This window comes from Adiantum capillus-veneris, chromosome 26, assembly GCF_014529385.1.
Source record: "Adiantum capillus-veneris isolate H3 chromosome 26, ASM1452938v2, whole genome shotgun sequence".
In the NCBI taxonomy this organism is placed as follows: domain Eukaryota; kingdom Viridiplantae; phylum Streptophyta; class Polypodiopsida; order Polypodiales; family Pteridaceae; genus Adiantum; species Adiantum capillus-veneris.
This window is the reverse complement of record NC_140956.1, coordinates 13209321-13227362: the sequence shown is the minus strand read 5'-3', so window position 1 is coordinate 13227362 and position 18042 is coordinate 13209321. Positions and strand designations below refer to the sequence as shown.

Below are 18042 nucleotides of genomic sequence, written 5' to 3'. Positions count from 1 at the left end.
ATTCAACCTTTATCCATCGTTCAGTTCTCCCAAAAGAATGAGTAAGAAAACTGAAGTTCATCAAGTACAATCTCTAAGCCCTTCATTTATCAAAGTCGCTTTCTCGGCCCGGTAGTCAACCACGGCGTAGTTCTTGTGGTACCAAGGGATCCCGAGTAGAACGTCACTCACATGCCCTGAACACCCCTGTCATTGCAAACGAAGTTTGCCAATGCTCGGTGTAATGGCAACATCCCATCCGGGTGCCAGTCGAACCACCTCCGCCTGTGGCGTCAGTCTGTCGGGCGCAGTTCCAAATCGAGCCGCCAATTCCAAGTGAAAAGAAGTTGGCCTTGGCTCCTTCAAAAGAGCTTCCTGATCCTTCGCTTTGCCCCGAAAGCGGCAAAGTTTGTACTTTCATTCATTAGATTCGGTGCAGGTCCCACGCCATGTGGTACCAGTTCTGCTTTTCTATCTGCCTTTTCTGCCACATTCCTCAGCTGCTCTCGAACTCTCAGACCTGTCGTCGTTTTTATCATGCTGTTCTTTCTGTGCCGTATCAGGGCACTTCGCGGAAATATGTCCATGTTCCCCTCATCCAAAGCACTTCCCGTCTCTGATGAAGCGCGCTCTCTCCTCAGGAGTAAGCTTGGGTCGTGCATCCTTTTTTTTTTCTCTGGGTTGCTCTTTTTCATTCTACTTTCATTCCCAGAAGTCTGTTCGGCTCGTTGTGTCATGGCCTCATCTGTGGGGTAGGTCAAACTGCCAGAGTGAATGGCAAAGCTCCGCTTCGCATGACTCATCAACTCCTGAATAGAAGCTGACTTCTGTTCCAAGCAGTGATCTCGGATCTCTGTAGGTAGACCCAAGGTAAACCGCTCAATCTGTTCTCTGAACGAGATCTTCTTGAATGAAGAGGCGGGTAGAAAAGAGCTCCAGAATCTTTCACAATAAGCATTGATTGTATCTTTCTTGGTCATCCGAAGATGGTTCCAAGCAGCTCGTACATCTCGTTCATATTCTTGCGTCAACCAAGAAGAAATAAAAAGCTTCTTGAATTTCAGCCATTTAACTCGCGCACTCTTGTTAAAAGAAGCGTGGACCACCAAGTACGAGCAGTCCCCTTAAGGTAAGAGGTAGCTCTCTGAATCTTGGAGTGCTCTGAATAGCGTCCTCCCGCGAAAGCGATGTCAAACTTCTGAATAAAAGGCAAAGCCTTCGAAGTATCTGAGTCTCCTGAAAAGTATCAAACTTGATCGAGTGGCCACCTTCCTTAAACTCTCGGACTTTCTTGCTTTTATCTTCGAGAAAGTCATACTGGTTGGCTTTGTAAAAATTCTTCTTGTTCGCATAAAACTTTCCGTCATCGGAATGTGAGCTGTCTGTAGACGAGTCCTCAGTAGAACTGTGAGTCTCTGGGCGAGATTTAGCCTTCTTTGCCTTTCTCTTGCCCTTTCCAAAGCGTTGCTTTTTGCTTCGCTTTTTACCTTTTCTGTCTTCTTCACTCGAATCCGAGGAGCTAGAAGAACTGTCAGAAGAAGAAGAAGAAGAACTGGGTACTCCTTCAAATCGAACACGCTTCTTCCGTTTCTTTGCTTTGTCGAATGTCGACTGACGATCCAAATATCCCGGGAAGTCAGTACCTTTGTTCTGCTTTTTGCCGTGCTTTTTGCCTTTCTTTTGCACGTCGAAAAGCTGAGCAATCCGTGCATCTACCACATTCTCCAGTTCCTTCTCCGTATATTTCTTGGAGGCAGAAGGTTTCTTGAGAGCGGGTTTCGGGAGTGGTGTTGTGGTTCTCTGCCACTCCATCTGTACCTCTTTCAAAGAGGTCTGGTTCATATATTTTGCCATCTTCGGGTCCTTGGCAAAATTGAGCATCATCTTTGTTGCATCGCTGATCAACTGGCAACGCTCTATCTCTCGCCGCTCCGCCTAAGTAGGCCAAGGCGGGCCATACTCTCTGCCTGAATCTTCGTTGTGATCCCAGCCCGTATCTCTAGATGCAGAGGGAGTCGACTGATCATTGCCTGAAGCCATAGGTGCCGCGGAAAAAAAATTCGGGGATCGGATTTCCCGTAGAAGAGAAATCGGCCGTGCTCTGATACCACTGTAACAAACTTGGACACTCCAAGTCAAGAATCAACCGCGACAGCACCAAATAACCACTTCAAAACAATTCACAGATCACAATAGATTTGCACTGGCCTGGCGGAGTTCCGTGCCTAGAGATATTGGCCCCAAAGACTGGCGCCCCTTTCGGTATTTCTTTTTATATTAATCAATCATCAAAGTACAAGAGAGCGGTTAGGGTTTCACTCTCAGACTCTGCGTCCAGATGCTCTGAGAAGTGAGGCCCTCACCACTAATTTAAAGGTTACAAGGGATGCCCAAAAGCCGAGCCCCAAAAGCTTTTAAAATCAAAAGCATCAGTTCTCTCTCTCTCTCTTAGAGAGTCTTTTCTCTTTTTTTTTTTTTTAAAAAGCAAAAGAAAAATTCGCGTCGCTCATCATTTTCCAAATTTTTTTATTTTTTATTTTTTAATAATCCGCCTCCGCGATTTCCGGAAATTAGGGTTTTTTGGCAAAATTTAGGGTTTGCAAGAATTTTAGGGTTTCTGCTGTCCGCCACGTCATCACTTTGTGACACACTCCCATCTCTTGCAACTTGCGCATCAATCTAGCTATGGGTACTGTGTCAAATGCTTTGCGGAAGTCCACAAAGCTGCAATAAATCCGTCTCCCATGTGCCCTGCCCTCCTCAATGATGGCTTTGAGTGTCAAAATGTGAGCAAGAGTAGAAAAACTTCTCGTGAACCCTGCCTGCCCTGCGGCTCGTACACCCTCCTCCTCTGCCTATCTACTCAGCTGCTGCTCAAGAATAGATGCGTACAACTGTGCCAGTGCGTGTCCAATCATGATAGTGTGGTAGTTCCCATGCTCCATAGGGTCTCTTGACTTGAAGATAGGCACAATAGTGGATAAGCTCTAAGTATCAGGCAGGCCCTCACACTTGGGACAGTTAAACATCATTGCTATAAGCTCTGCAAGCAAATCCTTCGCATGTATAATATGCTCTGCTACCAAACCATCATGATCATATGCTCTCCCGGTCCTCATCCTATCAATGGCCTTCTTCACCATCTCGGCGTGAAAAAAGCACATATGTGTGGGCATGACTCAGAGGGGTCAGGAAGAGGTGGTTGTCGAGGCACTGTGTACAAGGATGATACATACTGGCCCTAGGCCTTTTTAGAAGTGATGGCAAGAGGAGTGGAGTTGAAACCGGCCCGTGGGGCGGTAGGCGTTGGCTTTCACCCGAAATTCTTTACTTTAGACACACACACAGAGCACTTTACAAAGGGAACCTTTGACGGGAGTTAACACTTGAATACACACACGGCTCGGAAGCTAGAATGCCCCGAGTAGACGCCGACAACGTGTAGGCCCCAAAATTGGCGCCCCTTTCAGTATTTCTTTATACTTTGAGAGGGTAAATTTACAAAGTAAGGTCCTGGGAATCCTTTGTCTATATCCAACTAGATACTACCTGATTTGGCCAAATTTCGGCAGCATAACAGCCCCAAAACTTGCGCGAAACCAATTCCCCTGCTGGATCTCACTTGCACTGGCGTAAACCCTTTGATACCTGCCCAAAAACAGTAAATTCAGCACGCTGTATTTACTGGTTTTTGCCCTGTTTTCAGCCCCAAACAGTCCCCTAACTGTCCTCTGCCAGTGGGGCACGATTCCCAATGGTTCTAGCGTCCGTATGGCTGAAAAACAGTCAATTTTCTGCGCATACACAGCGCTGAATTTGCACCTATACGGTGAGGTTATGACCCTCACCGGTGCCTGCTTTGGAGTAGCAGTTAGCTACCCCTGTTCCTGCTCAAGGAGGCTCTTGCCTTAGCACAAAAGCATGAACCCACATAGCTGTACATCAGTCAAATGAAGAGCCCTCTTGTGGGGCATCACATAATTGCATGTAGGGGAGAGAGAGAGCAGTGTGTAGTGTGCAGGTCATCACTCCTAGCACCACACTGTACATGAGAGGAAAGCAAGCACTCCATAGCTCTTAACCTGACAGGTTCTCAATGAAGCATCTCCCAACATAAATCGAGCGTCCCCTCTTCTGCCCTTGACCTGTAATGCATCTGTGAACAAATAGATGCAAAAAGGGGAAGATTTCCATGGCTGCCAAAATTTGCGTATCGCTGAAAACGTAGCAAAACAGCCGTGTAAACACGCATCTGATGCCTTCCAATGCTGAAAATGAGCTCCTTGGACCTAGGCAAAGTCATGGGAAGCTCAAAAATGGAGAGAAATGGTTGAAAATCACAGTTAACAGCCTCCAAAACTGCTCCAAAAAGACAGTTACGAGTTCTCTTCTCCCGACTTGGTAAATTGGCCAAAAAGTGCCACTTGACACTCATACATGCAATTTCTCGCATTGGGCTTCCTTCTTAAAAATCTCTTAACTGGTGCATCAGTTGACTTTGCAGCAGTAATGAAATGTTCCCCTGGTCATACCGAAGGTAATGACGCGAACACATTTCACGGCCCAAAATAGCAGTTCCCTAACTTTTAGGAGATGCTTCCGCTGGGCTCCCACTGGTCATCTGACCATCTATCCTCATTGGGACCGCATCCAAAAGTGCAATGTGGTCCAACTGTCGGATACTTTCTGTTGGTGATCCCACCTTGACTTTATGCCTTTATTGAGTTCACTTCCTAGTATCCACCAACTTGCTATGTGCGGTGGGGGGACCTACATGATCTTGAACTGAGCCTAGACATCCTCTTACTATACGAATTCCAGTGCCGACCAACTTTCCGTCTGCGGGTGAAACTATCGTTCACATTGGCCATACAATGTCCGACCATTTGCAACTTCAAAAAGATGGTCTCAAAAGTTAAACAAAAATCATTGGAAAGTAACCAACAACTAAGGTTAGCAGTTGCCACGTGAGGGTGTGACAGGAGTGCTCATGGAAGAGTCTCTATGCCTCACCTGAGTCCTGACTCAAGAATAGTTGATATAGATCCTGCTCTAATCGTGCGAGAAATGTCTTCTTCTTCCGCCGCACTAGGCGTCAGAAGGCAACCTGTGACTTTCTGTGAGTGATGAGACTCCCAAAAGTACCTCTCTCTGGAGTCTGGCTCTCGTTTCGCGGCACTCCTCATCATACTAGCTGTTCTGGGGCATGCTCCCAGAACGTCGTCTCTGCTCAAGCCGTGTGTGTGGGTATGCCTCTGTTGCTGCATCATGCAATGTCTGTGTTAGTATAGAAGTGAGCTCCTCCATTAGTCGCCCTGGCTCTTCAATGCACAAGCGTCTGTACATCCCATCAATATAGACAGTGTGTCTCTCGAGTAAAGGTGTAGCGGGTGGGAGCTGCTACCTATGGCCTTTGTGCTACACTGAATTGGAAAGAGATGGTCATCGACAGAAGGGCGTGATCCACTGCTACGCCAACAGGTCTGGGTCCAACTGTGAGGTCTTGGATACTAGAGATAAAGCTAGGTTGTGCCATGACATAATCCACTGTACTGGCTCCATCTCTGTGTGGGAAGCACGTAAAACGGCTTGCAGCTGAAAACCTTTGTAGGCCATTCAAAATGGCCAATCCATGTGCAGACCCCATGTATCTATCAAGTGTCGTAGTATGCTCCACATCCTGTGATAGCCTAGATACGCCCATCTTTGCAATATCGAGCTCCCTCAACATCTCCTTTGACGTATAATAAAATACTGTATGCAGTTGAGCGGTCCTAACATTGAAGTAACCCAGGATGATAATGTCTCGATCTCTAGAAACTCCCATATGTCATCATCCAAAATAGCCGGTGCTGCATAGACAGATGTACTAGGAGGAAAGTAGCATATAGCAATGTATAGGTGTCTACCTGTCTCAGCTTGCAATCTCACCCACATGTACCTAGCCTCCTCATGTCTGCGGGCAATATGTATCAATGACTACAACTTCTCCCTAAATAAAACTGCCACTCCTCTTGAGCCTCGTCCGATGTGCTTTGATAGAGTCTCCTTTTTGCAAGTTGTCTGAAGAGTATCTGCTAGGTCCTCCTCCTCCATCCACTTGCATCCAATGCAGGATAGTTCTTGAATTTAACCAAGAACCACCTTCGTACTTTACCCTTATTGTTTCTGTCCTTATGTGCCAAAATCTGTTCACAAACAAGGATCTCCGCGTTTTCCTCCACTTCGGGTTGCTCATCAGGCTCCCCATCTTCAGGCACATCTCCTTTAAAAGGTTTCAAGAGACTCACATGAAATGCATTGTTAATCCTCCAAGTGTCAGGCAGTTTCAGTTGGAAGGAGACATCATTGATCTTTTCGTAGATCTGGAAAGGTCCATAGTATCGCATACTAAGCTTTGGAAAAAGCCTCTCCTTTCCCTTCTTCTTTCTCAGGCGTGCCTTCTCAAAACGTAACAGCACCCAGTCATCCTCCTTCAATTTCAAATCGCGACGATGGCGATCCGTTGCCTTTTTCTCTCTTTCTTGAGATTTCTGCAAAGCCTCGTGGATCTTGGCAAAAGCCGTGTCTAAGTCGCGCGTGTACTCATCACCTTCAAAAATCTTATCTTTCGTGCTTAGGAAGGGTGGAACCTTCGTAGCACCTTCAATAATCTCAAATGGCGCCTTCCCTGTCGAAGAGTGTATCGTGTTGTTGTAGGCAAATTCCACCAAAGGTAGATACTTTTCCCATTGAGTCTTCTGATCCGAGATTTCAATAAATCTAAAACCACTGAATTGGCAATCTCAGATTGCCAGTCAATGTGCGGATGGAAAGATGACGAGAACTGCAACCGCATGCCAATGTTCTCCCAAATTCCCTTCAAAACAAACTCGTAAATCTGGGGTCCTTGTCGGAGACAATCGTCTCGGGCATGCCATGTAATCTGAAAATCTGGGGCACAAACAGTCTTGCTAAGTGATCTGGCTTGACTGTTTTCTTCACTGCAATGAAATGAGCCTGCTTGCTAAATCTGTCAATAACAGTCCAGATACCATCGTGACCACTCTGTGCTCTCGGGCGATCAAAAATGAAATCCATTGCAATACTTTCCCAGGGACGGGTGGGTATGAGCAAAGGCTGTAACAATCCCTGTGCTTTATACCTGTCAAACTTGAACTTTTGGCATACCAAGCAACTGCGCACAAACTCGTCCACATCCTTCTTGAGTCTCGGCCAAAAGAAGTATCTCTCTATTCCTTTCATGGTGGTAGCAATGCCGCGGTGCCCGGTAAAAGGCGGACAATGGCATTCAGTCATAACCTTTTCCCTCAACGGCTGTGTAACGCACAACATGGTTTTCTTCATCAAGTAGCCATCCCAAATGGAATATCCCGCTATTGTCTCCCCATCCCGTATCCGTGTGAAAACATTTGCAAAATCCGTATCCGTGGCATACTGATTGACCATATGCTCGAAGCTCCTGTGATGTATTGCGGAAATAGCCAGAACCAACGGCTTCCGAGACAAAGCATCTGCCACCAAATTCTTCTGTCCATGCACATGGACAATGTGCAAGTAAAACTGTGACAAGATGTTCGCCCACCGCATCTGCTTTTCCAATAGCTGCTTCTGTGACAAGAAGTAGCATAAACTCTGATTGTCTGTAAAGACAATAAAATCTACTCCGAGTAGGTAGTGCCGCCATTGAGTAAGAGCATGGATAACCGCCAAAAGCTCTTTCTCATAAATCTGTACTGTCAATTCCGGCCTTGAGAACAATGGGCTCTTGTAAGCAATGACATGGCCTTCTTGCATTAAGACCGCACCCAGACTACGACCACAAGCATCACAATATACTTCAAATGACTTCTGCAAGTCCGGCAAAGTCAAAACTGGTCCCGTAGTCAATTTCTCTTTCAAAGTCTGAAAGACAGTCACCTCTGTGGGTTCCCACGAGAAAGGGACTCCTTTCCTTGTCAAGATATGTAAAGGGGAAGCAACTTCTGCAAACTTTTGAATGAACCGCATGTAGTGCGAACACAATCACAAGAAGCTTCTAACTTCATGGACATTCTTCAAATCGGCCAATCACGGATAGTCTCTATCTTGGCCTGATCCATCTGCACTCATGCTATTGACACAATGTGTCCCAAAAAGTGTATCTCTGGTAGGAAAAATTCACTTTTCTTTGCATTAATCACTAACTTGTGATCTCGTAATGCCTGAAAGACTTGAAGCAGATGATCTCTATGTTCTGCCTCATCTTTGGAGAAAACAATGATATCGTCAAAGAAAGTGCCAACAAATAGCCTGTACTCTCGAAAAATCCTGTCCATCATCCGGTTACTCAACTCTTTCATAAAGATCGAGTAAACAAACAGACTGGATTTCATTAATTTGGAAATTGCCGAAGCCGATACAATAGGGACAGACTCGTCGTTAAGTTTAATGTCAAGTACAATGGTTCTGCCCTTCTCTGTGGTCAATGTTGCTTTCCTCGCCTGATAGTCGACCACGGCGTTGTTCTTGTGGTACCAGGGAATTCCCAAGAGAACATCACAACCTTCAAAAGGCATTATCTAAAAGTCCTCATGCCCCAAATACCCTTGACAATGCAACCGAAGATTGCCAATGACAGGTGTAATGGTTACGTCCCTGTCGGGTGCCGCTAGAACTGCCTCTGCAAGTGGTCCCATCCGATCGGGAGTGATCTCGAGCCGCGCCGCCAATTCCGTCGAAATGAAGTTGGCCTTGGCTCCTCCATCAAAGAAGATCAGGGATTCTTGGTCTTTCACTTTGCCCCAAGCTCGACAAAGTTCCGTACTCTCGTCCATCGTGCTGGGATCGATACCCACAATTTGGAACCAGTCCTGTTTTCATCTTGCCTTTTCTTCTCAGTTCCTCAGTTGCTCTCGAACTCTCAGGCCTTTCGTCGTCCTTGTCGTTTTGTTCTTTCTGTGCCTTTTTAGGGCACTTCACGGAGATATGTCCAGTTTCCCCGCATCCAAAGCACTTCCCTTCCTTGATGAAGCGAGCACTCTCCTGAGGAGTGAGCTTGGGTCGTGCATCTTTCTTTTCTGGGTTGCTCTTTCTCTTTCTACTTTCATTTGTCGAAGTCTGTTCGGCTCTTTGTGTCATGATCTCATTGGTGGGGTAGGTCAAACTGCTAGAGTGAATGGCAAAACCCCGTTTCGCATAACTCATCAACTCCTAAATGGAAGCTGACTTTTGTTCCAAGCAGTGATCTCGGATCTCTGTAGGAAGGATGCTAAAAGCAGAGCCCCAAAAGCTGAAAATCCAAAAGCCTAAAATAAAGCAAAGGCTCTTTCTCTCTCTCTTGCTTGTAAAGTAAAGCAAGCTCCAAAAGCTGAAAATAATTAGCTTTTAAAATAAAGCAGAAGAGCTCTCTCTCTCTCTCTCTCTCTCTCTCTCTCTCTCTCTCTCTCTCTCTCTCTCTCTCTCTCTCTCTCTCAATATGCGTAGCCAAAAGCCAAAAGCAAACTGCCCTGCTTTATTCTGTGCGTTGTTGCCACGTGTCAGCTCCGCATTTTATGCCGGTATTCGCGGGATCCGTACAGCCTGGTCACGTGTCACATCCTCCGCAAATTGCGGGCGTCCGTATTGCAGCTAGCCACGTCGCCATTTGTGTGTTGGGCAGCCAGCAGAGTATGTGTGTGTGTTGTGGCACGCCACGTCATCAGTATGTGACATAATAACACATTAAGGCACTCTCGTGTAATGAGAGAGTCCATACCTGGAGCGAAGCCCAACACCTCGAAAGGAGATGTCTTGCTAACCTCCAAGCAGGCTCTTTGGACAAGAGAGTCACCAATCACATCATGCATACTGCCTGGATCAAACAATATAACAAAAGGCTGACCCTTCACATGACTATAACACTTAAATGAGAGACTATCAATGGGAGGATCGTGATAAACTTGGGTCACACTCGTGTTCTCATTTATGGCATTAACAGAGGATGTGGGTTCTGTAGGTTCTTTAGATTCACTAGATTAAATCTTAGGACATGTTTTCTTTATACGACCCTTGATGTGACAATGATAACCTCTTTGCGCTCATCATCCGATTTGCGTAATTGGGTGCCGAGTTCGAAAACACGGTTAGAAAAAGGCATGACTGGCATACCATTCTGCTTGAGATTGCGCCAATCTTTTTTCAACCGCGCTAGGTATTGAGGAGGCATAAACCGCGCCTTGAGCTTGTCTTGGAAGTCGGCCCAATTGAAGGAAAGGGGCGCGCCTTCGTCGGCCTCCTCTAGGTGCGCTGCCAACTGTGTCTCTTGCCATGCGTGGTACCAATTAATGGCATCACCGGCAAGGTACATGGCTGCCGTCAAAACCTTGCTATTCCCTCTCTTCTTAGTTGTCGCAAAATAAGTATTAAATTGATGCAACCAAGAATGAATAACACTAGCATCTATCTTGCTGTCATACTTACTGAACGTGATCTTCTCTGTGACGGGGTTGTTGGAGTTCGAGTCTCTGCTTGCGCCACTTGATGAACCACCAACATCTTTGGCCAGCTCAGGTTTCGAGGTGAGTACCTGTAGGACCAACTCTTGCATGTGTTGATCTCTCTGCACCTCACGATCTAACTCCAAGGCCGCTCGTTTGTCTTCGGCCGCTCTGCGTTGGGCTTTGCGTGCTTGCTCACGCTCAAGCTCAATAGCCGCCTTCCTTTCTTCGTCCGCCAAGCGCGCTTGCTCACGCTCACGCTCACGCTCCAAGGCTAACCGTCTTTCTTCGTGCTCGCGATCCAATTCTGTCTTTCTTTCTTTGCGCTTGCGATCCAATTCTGCCTTTCTTTCTTCGACTGCCAAGCATGCTTGCTCGCGCTCACGCTCTAAGGCTTCCGTTCTTTCTTCGCGTTCATGATCCAATTCCGCCTTTCTTTCTTCGCGCTCGTGCTCCAAGGCGGCGCGTTGTACTTCTTACTGTATCATCATGTCCATCATCGTCTTGACCAAAGCCTCCATAAGATTTGGTGCAATCCTTGGCGTAGATGGGGAAGGGGGAGGGTCAAACAAACCTCGTGGTGGGGAAAATTCTTCTTCGCCACTTCCATGCTCATCACCTCCATGCGAAGTATCCATTCCGCTTGGGGCACTAAAGTCTTGGGTTCTTAAGTTCACGAGGAACTTGGGTTCTTGTGGTTGTTGGGTTCTTGAGTTCTTGAGTTCTTGAGGTTCTTCTTTCTGTCACAAGACGAGCACCACGTGCCAATAGAAAAAGATTAGACTGAACAGACTTTAAGCAGTTCAATAACAATTGAATTGAGAGAGAGAGACGACACGCGACACGGAGTGGCGGAATTCCACCCCAGAGAGTATTGGCTCCAAACCTTGCCGCCCCTTTCGGTGTTTCTTTATATTGCATCAACACAGTACAAGCCGGTACTCTAGACTCTACAGTTTCTCCAGGAGGCATGCGAATGAGCCCTTAGCACATATTTTAAAGGCCCTTGGCCTATGAAAAGCAGTTCACATGAAAAGCCTTCAAACTCAAAAGCTTCTGGTCCAAAAGCAATGCCAAAAATCTGCCAGCGTAAATCACGGAATTCCGTACAACTACCACGTCAACAACCGACGCAAAACTTGGAGATTCGTACAGTTTGCCACGTCAGTACTATCAACGTAATTTCTGAAAATTGCCCGTACAGCTGCCACGTCATCAGTATTGGCGCCAGTCTTTCTTTGTGTGTGTGTGTGTGTGGGTTCTGCTTTATTGTTATCCTTTATATCGCTTGGGGCCCCATTGGACGGGGTCCCCATAAGTTGGTAGGACTTCTTCTGTTACTTGTTCTTCTTAGGGTTTAGCGCTCTCTGCCGGCATCTGTAAGTTGGCTCCATTCTTCGAGGCTTTGACACGTCAGCAGTTTGTGACATCTTCCCTTCTTGAAAGAGAGTAATCGTCCGCGATTACAGCATATCTGCAAACTTACTCAAGTTAGCTCAAAAATTTCCGAGGGTCATTCCGAGGGACAATCAGTTCGTGTTTTTTTAAAAAGGAGTTGGCTTCTCCTTTCGGCTCTTTTGATCAAGGAGTTGGCTTCTCCTTTCGGTTGTTTTGATCAAGGAGTTAGCTTCTCCTTTCGTCTAATTTGGAACTCTTGATATGCTGGCGTAGTTAAATTAGCCATCACACCCAGACCGCACTGATCTTCCACGGGTGTCTTCATGCACTAAAATTACATACCCAAGCAATCTCATTTAATTAGGAATATTCAGTAGTTGGCACATCACAATGCAACACAAATGCTCACATATGCATGTTACAAACACAACAAACAACGCCGCTGAGCACTTCCTCGAGACAAACGATATGCGGTATGAAGCTACTCAACGACTACCTCGTCACTCGCCCCGCAAATAACCTAAAAAGGTTCGGGCCATGAGCTCAGAGGACTGTACAACCGAACGCTTCCTAGACGGCAGTCTACGTCGCTTGGAGGTTCAAGCATACAACCAAGCGCTCTCCAGGCATCGACCTGCGTCGTTCCGAGGTTTTCTAGCATACAACAAAACGCTCCCCAGGCATCGGCCTGTGTCGTTCCGAGGTTTTCAAACATACAACGAAACTCCCCAGGTATCGGCCTGCGTTGTTCCGAGGTTCAAACAATACCAAAACAGTATTTCTCACTTCTCCACCCAGGAGTACAATCACCAATCAATGAAACCAATATTAAAACCAGAGTCAAACAATTCAAATCGGCATCAAGACAGGTTTAAAACAGATACCGTCCATTTCAAACAAATTCCAAACAAGTTCCAAACAGAAGTAAACTTAAAAAGCAATCTCGAAAAGTCGACTAACTTTCCATCCTGAAACCTGCACCAAAAATTAGGGTTAGATTCCTGCCATAAGGTCGTAGCCGACCACAACATAGTCCATTAGCTCTTGGAGAGATAGCGTTCCTCTGGCGGCGATGGTAGTCCCAAGACATAGCAATCACCGAACCTCCAAGGTCATTTGCTCGTGAAGAGACATCTACTGAGAGATGTCGAGAAATTTCAAGTTATAATCTGCTAGGGTTTCCATGGCAAGCATTTCAGGATACCCCATTCTGCCAAAAGTTGCACTCCGAAGGAAGATGTCAAAAACCATATAACTTCGGACAAAAGCTTTCATTGTGGTTCTTTCCTTGAGTGATACAGAACACTGACAAAGCTCTGATACCAATGTAAGGTGCAACGGAAGTGATTGTTGAACTTTGCTCAAGATGAGTGCTCCGAACTGTGCTCAAGGGTTCCTTTTACTTACGGAAGGGAGAGCCTTCCGTTCCTTTAGTGAAAGAGTGCAAATGATCACAAACAAAGTGGGTAAACACTGTGCATGAAGGTGCTGAGACTGAAAGAAAGAGAGAAGAATACGACACCAGAATGTTGTCAAACCCTCCTCCAAGGGCCCCACTCTCTATGGCGAGAGCGGTCTACTATTGATTGCACAAATCTCTACAATGGTCTGAATGCAATGGTCTTGCCGACAATGTCGACGACGATGACGTTGACGACAACGACGAGAAATTTGCAAATCTTGTATCTGCTGAATTTTAACTCTATGTCGGTGACGACGGTGATGACGACGATGCTGAAATCTGCGAATAGCGGGTTGAATTTGCAAACGCGGGCTGATCTGACCTTGTGGCGAGGATCTGCTACTGGAAGGTTGCGAGGTTTGGGGGCTGCGGAACGGAGACTGACTGCTGAAAATGCAAAATGCTGATGCTAATGGGGTACTTGTCGCCGGGAATCTGCAAACGCTGATGGTAGTTTGCAAATGCAAAAACGCTAGGGGATCTGCTGTGAATCTGCTGTGAATCTGCTAACGTCGGGCTGATCTGCAACTGCAGAAAACGCTGGGGCTGATCTGCAATGGCTGAAAAACGCTGGCCTTTCTTGATGGCTGAAAACACTAAGTTGTTCCGCCGGGGGTCTTGCTGAGAAGGTGCACTGCCAAACAACTGGGTCTTTGCTGCCTCTTCTGCCAGATACTGCTAGCGCTAGCTTTTCTTATATGCTTCCTTAGCAAAATTGCCCTACCCAGTTTCTCAACAAAGTCACTTATTAATAATAAGTGAAAATGGCTAAAATAGGAAAAATAGGTTCCGTGCATTGTAAAATGCTCCTAATGGAATCTGATGGTAATGCTGACGATCATGCTGTGTGCAACCAGAGGATATGCATCTATTTTAAGTGCCTGGACATGCACGGCCTGCGAACAAACTCACAAAGGTGCCAGAACACTTCCTAAGCTAATTGAACCCTTGTCATGAAGTAGCTTGTCCACATGCATATAGGGTTAGATGTGCACGTGACACAAGTTTAGACATTTACAGATCCAATTGACTTGGGAGGATGTGATGTTTTGTTGGGCATGCCTTGGTTTTACAAGTACCATGCTCGATTTGATGCCAGAGAACGAACTATTTAATTGAAGCACAAGAACAAAGAATTGATGTTGAACTTCAGAAATCAAACTACTCAAGGAACGACGATAGATTAAAGAAAGAACTATAAATGTAGATTAGGATGAACTCAGAATTCAGTTGTATGAGTTTTCAATTAATTAAGATTATGATTATGATTTTTCTCTATATGCAGGCACCACAAACAGGATCCAATGATCTCTAATAGGCATTGGCTAAGATCATGGGTGAGTGATCGACATCCAAGCAAGATCCAATGACCTTTTATAGGTGTTGGCTACGATACCGTCCATAAGACAGTATCTTCAGACGCACCGCACCCGAGGTGTTTGCAGCTAGCTTTTATGTGTGCATGGCCATCATGACACAAGAATGCATGACTAAATAATTATTTGTGAGATAGAAATCTGCATGAATGTTAGGAGTATGAGCATTTGTAACCTACAATCGAGGATGATTGCTTTGATTTTAGAAGGCGGTATGTGACGGGTTTTAGGGTTAGGGTTTTTGTGTCAAGGTCATAGATGCATTGGTCCAATGCGTTCGTTTGGATTCCCTCTCCCTAGAAAGGTGGTCCATACCAGTCTCTTGGTCAAAGCCAGAATCCTTTGTATGTGAATTGTTCTCTTTATGTGTCATTGCATCACTAGGACATCTGAGTGACTTTCGGGTTTAAGACTAACTTGATTTGTTGATTCCGGTTGAGGGGCCTAAAATCTAGAAGAAGAAGAAGATGCAAAACAAATACGAACTTATGGGTTTTGTCGAGGGGCCTAAATAAGTGAAGGGACACACACTAGACTTGCGTGAGGACTAAAGACGTGGCATAGCAGTTCGGACTCTAGCAATTTGCAATGAATATGACACATGGCTAGATGTACAAATTTTTCTGCGAATTGTGGACTGATGCCATATGGCAGCGTATGGATTTTTTACCACTGTTACATGCTTGGACACTCCAAGCGATAAATCAATAGCAACACATGAACAGAAACTACAAAATTAATGAACTTGACTAGAGAGAGAGAGAGAGAGAGAGAGAGAGAGAGAGAGTGTCAACAGGGCCCTGCCTAGACGCACTGCCCCAAAGACTGTTGTCCCGACTCCCTTTCGGTGTTTCTTTATTATTGAGTCGCAACAGTACAACTCCCGAGGGTTCTCTGCTGTTAGACTCTGTGTCTAGATATTCTGCAAAGTGAGAGGCCCAAGGGTTGCCTGAAAGCAGGGCCTCAAAAACTGCCAAAATCTGCCAGAGTAAAAAGCGGAAATTCATCGAGCCTGCCACGTGGCACAGCCAGCGCAAAACATGGAAATTTCATTCAGCCCTGCCACATCAGCATCCATATAGTCTGCAACGTCAGCATGTCAGCGCATTTTACGGAATTAAGCCTCAAGGTTTTCTCTTGGCCTCGGCCATTTCTTTCCAGATGGGCACACCACGTCATCACTTCGTGACACCCAGCTACCTAGACCGCCTATGGTCAATCGTCGGATCAACAGCCTGACCGCAGCCACCATTCGGCAATACCCCTTGTTGGGGCAGCGTTCAGGGACGTAGGCGAGCTCCTCGGCCAGTTCTCTTTGGTCTCTACGAGACATTAATAAAAATTTTTGTCGTCCTTTCTTTTCTCTGTATGTGAGTGAGTGTAGGAGTAGCAACCTCATCACTCATGAAGTCACGTTGGAATTGATGCTAAATAGTAATAGTAGAAAGAAGTCAAGATGCCATCTCAGCACTGCGTCCATTCAGGCATGACTATGCTGCGCAGATGCATGTGTGGACAGAAGGACAAATTCCCCCACCCCTTTCCGCAGCATTGTGTGCACACCCCACACACACCCACACAACGTCATCAGTAGGGCACTCACATGACAGAAAATGTCAGCAGTTTCGTCATGGACACATCATAAAAAAGATAGTTGGTAGGGCATTCATACCACCATAATACCATTAATGTCAATGCAGTTTCTGTTATTCAGTATGTGTATGACACATGCCTGTGTATGCATGCATTCTTGATGCAAGTTGTTGCAATAAATTTGAGCTGTGATCAGTCTTTCTTCTGCAGACGACTTATGAAAACTTCAGATACCGTTATGAGACAAGAATAAATCCTTATAACCTGGGAATCATGAAGAATTTTATTTCTATTTTCTGCACTCCGATTGGAAACTCAAAAAACAACTTCCGGGAGAAGGTGCAGCTGGATGCAACAGGGCAGGTTGTTACAAGTCTTCAACCTTCTGCTCAGACAGGTGGAAGTTTGGAGGCTGATAATAATAGATCTTGGCAGGGGGGGGAATCTGACATGAATGAAGGACAAGGACGGATGAGCACAGTGGATGATTTCAGTCCTGAAGCAAAGGACTCTTTTGAAGAAGCTTTGACCCATGCTATGGGTCGGCCCCCCCCAACAGAGGTGCCAGATGTCAAAAGTGGGTCCCATCCAAGGAGGTCCAGTTGGGGCCGGAAAAGTGGAAGTTGGGAGATAACACCGGAGATTCTGGCATTAGCTGTTGGAAAGAGTGAAGGTCAAGCCAAGGATAGCAAGGCTGGTGCTGAACAAAGGTAGCGATGTTTTAAGCAATACAGACAAAAGTGGGTTTGGGGTTGCTTGTGAAAATAAATTTTCTTTTGTCATTTTTTTGTGTGGATTAACTGAGAAACAAACTGGGCATTTTTCTCATCCATACATTTGGTGTTGACAGGGTTAGTGAAAGCTCTGCAAAGACAGACACATGATTTTTTTAATAATACAGCCTTATGGCTCCTGCACTCTCCTTCGAAATGGTTCCAATTTGAAATTTGTGTAGGCGAGGTTTCAAAATGATAGTTGGCAATCTGCCATTTCAATCAAGCTCTGGGTTGCAACAATGGGGCAGAAATTGCTCTTTCCGTTGCATTGTATTTTAGACAGTTTCATGTAATCTTTGAAATCTCAATGGTGCAAATAATTTTTTTACCGATGCCGTACACTTAGAAGTTGATGTTTCATGCTCCGATGCCTTTTTTGAAAGGCACGTCATGGCTGATTGATTGTTGCGGTTGTGCCATGTATGGGTGCATTTCATGCTTACCGAAGGCATCACTTACAAAAGCTTGTCGCACATTGCTCTTTTCCGATGTCACTTGCAGGTGAGATCTTTGGGGATGCTGCTCAATGCAAATTTGAACATCTTGATCATGGAGTGTTTGCATATTTGCAATTCGAGCCCTTCTGGTTGGATCTAATGGTAGTGGGTTGAAGGGTTTGGAGAGGTGGCTGTTGTGCATGCACAAAGGGACATTTTATACACACACTTGTCTGCATTGGGGATACATGCACACAATCTTTTCAAGGGCTTGGGCTCGTGCATGCACAAAAAGATGCAAATGTGCTTGTGCACTATCTTGTCTGCACATGCAGGCAAGTATGCCACATGTTTGGGGAGAAATTGTACATTTGAAGTTGACATTTGGCTTGACATTAGTGTCAATTTTCCACAATTGCATGTAGGCATCCTTTGTTGTGCAAACCAATCTTGTTTGCAAGTTGTCCACATCCTAAAATATTTCAAGATTGCGTGGGAAAACAAAGAATAATTTGTGGCATTTACTGTTATCAAGGTGCTTCCTGAAGTTTGTCGTTTGCGGTT

The 18042-nt window shown here is 45.6% G+C and overlaps 1 protein-coding gene across 3 annotated transcripts in view; it reads left to right on the top strand.

The window, feature by feature from the left end:
• The window catches only part of LOC147423021 (protein S-acyltransferase 8-like), a 78879-nt gene extending 61506 nt beyond the window's left edge, over window positions 1–17373 (top strand). For all 3 annotated transcript variants that reach the window (XM_086502271.1, XM_086502272.1, XM_086502270.1), the window contains 2 exons: window positions 16476–16975; window positions 17116–17373. In XM_086502271.1, coding sequence (XP_086358397.1) covers window positions 16476–16975; window positions 17116–17149 — 534 coding nt within the window. In that variant the 3' untranslated portion in view covers window positions 17150–17373. The remainder of the gene's footprint in view (window positions 1–16475; window positions 16976–17115) is intronic.
• The last annotated feature ends 669 nt before the right edge of the window (window positions 17374–18042 follow it).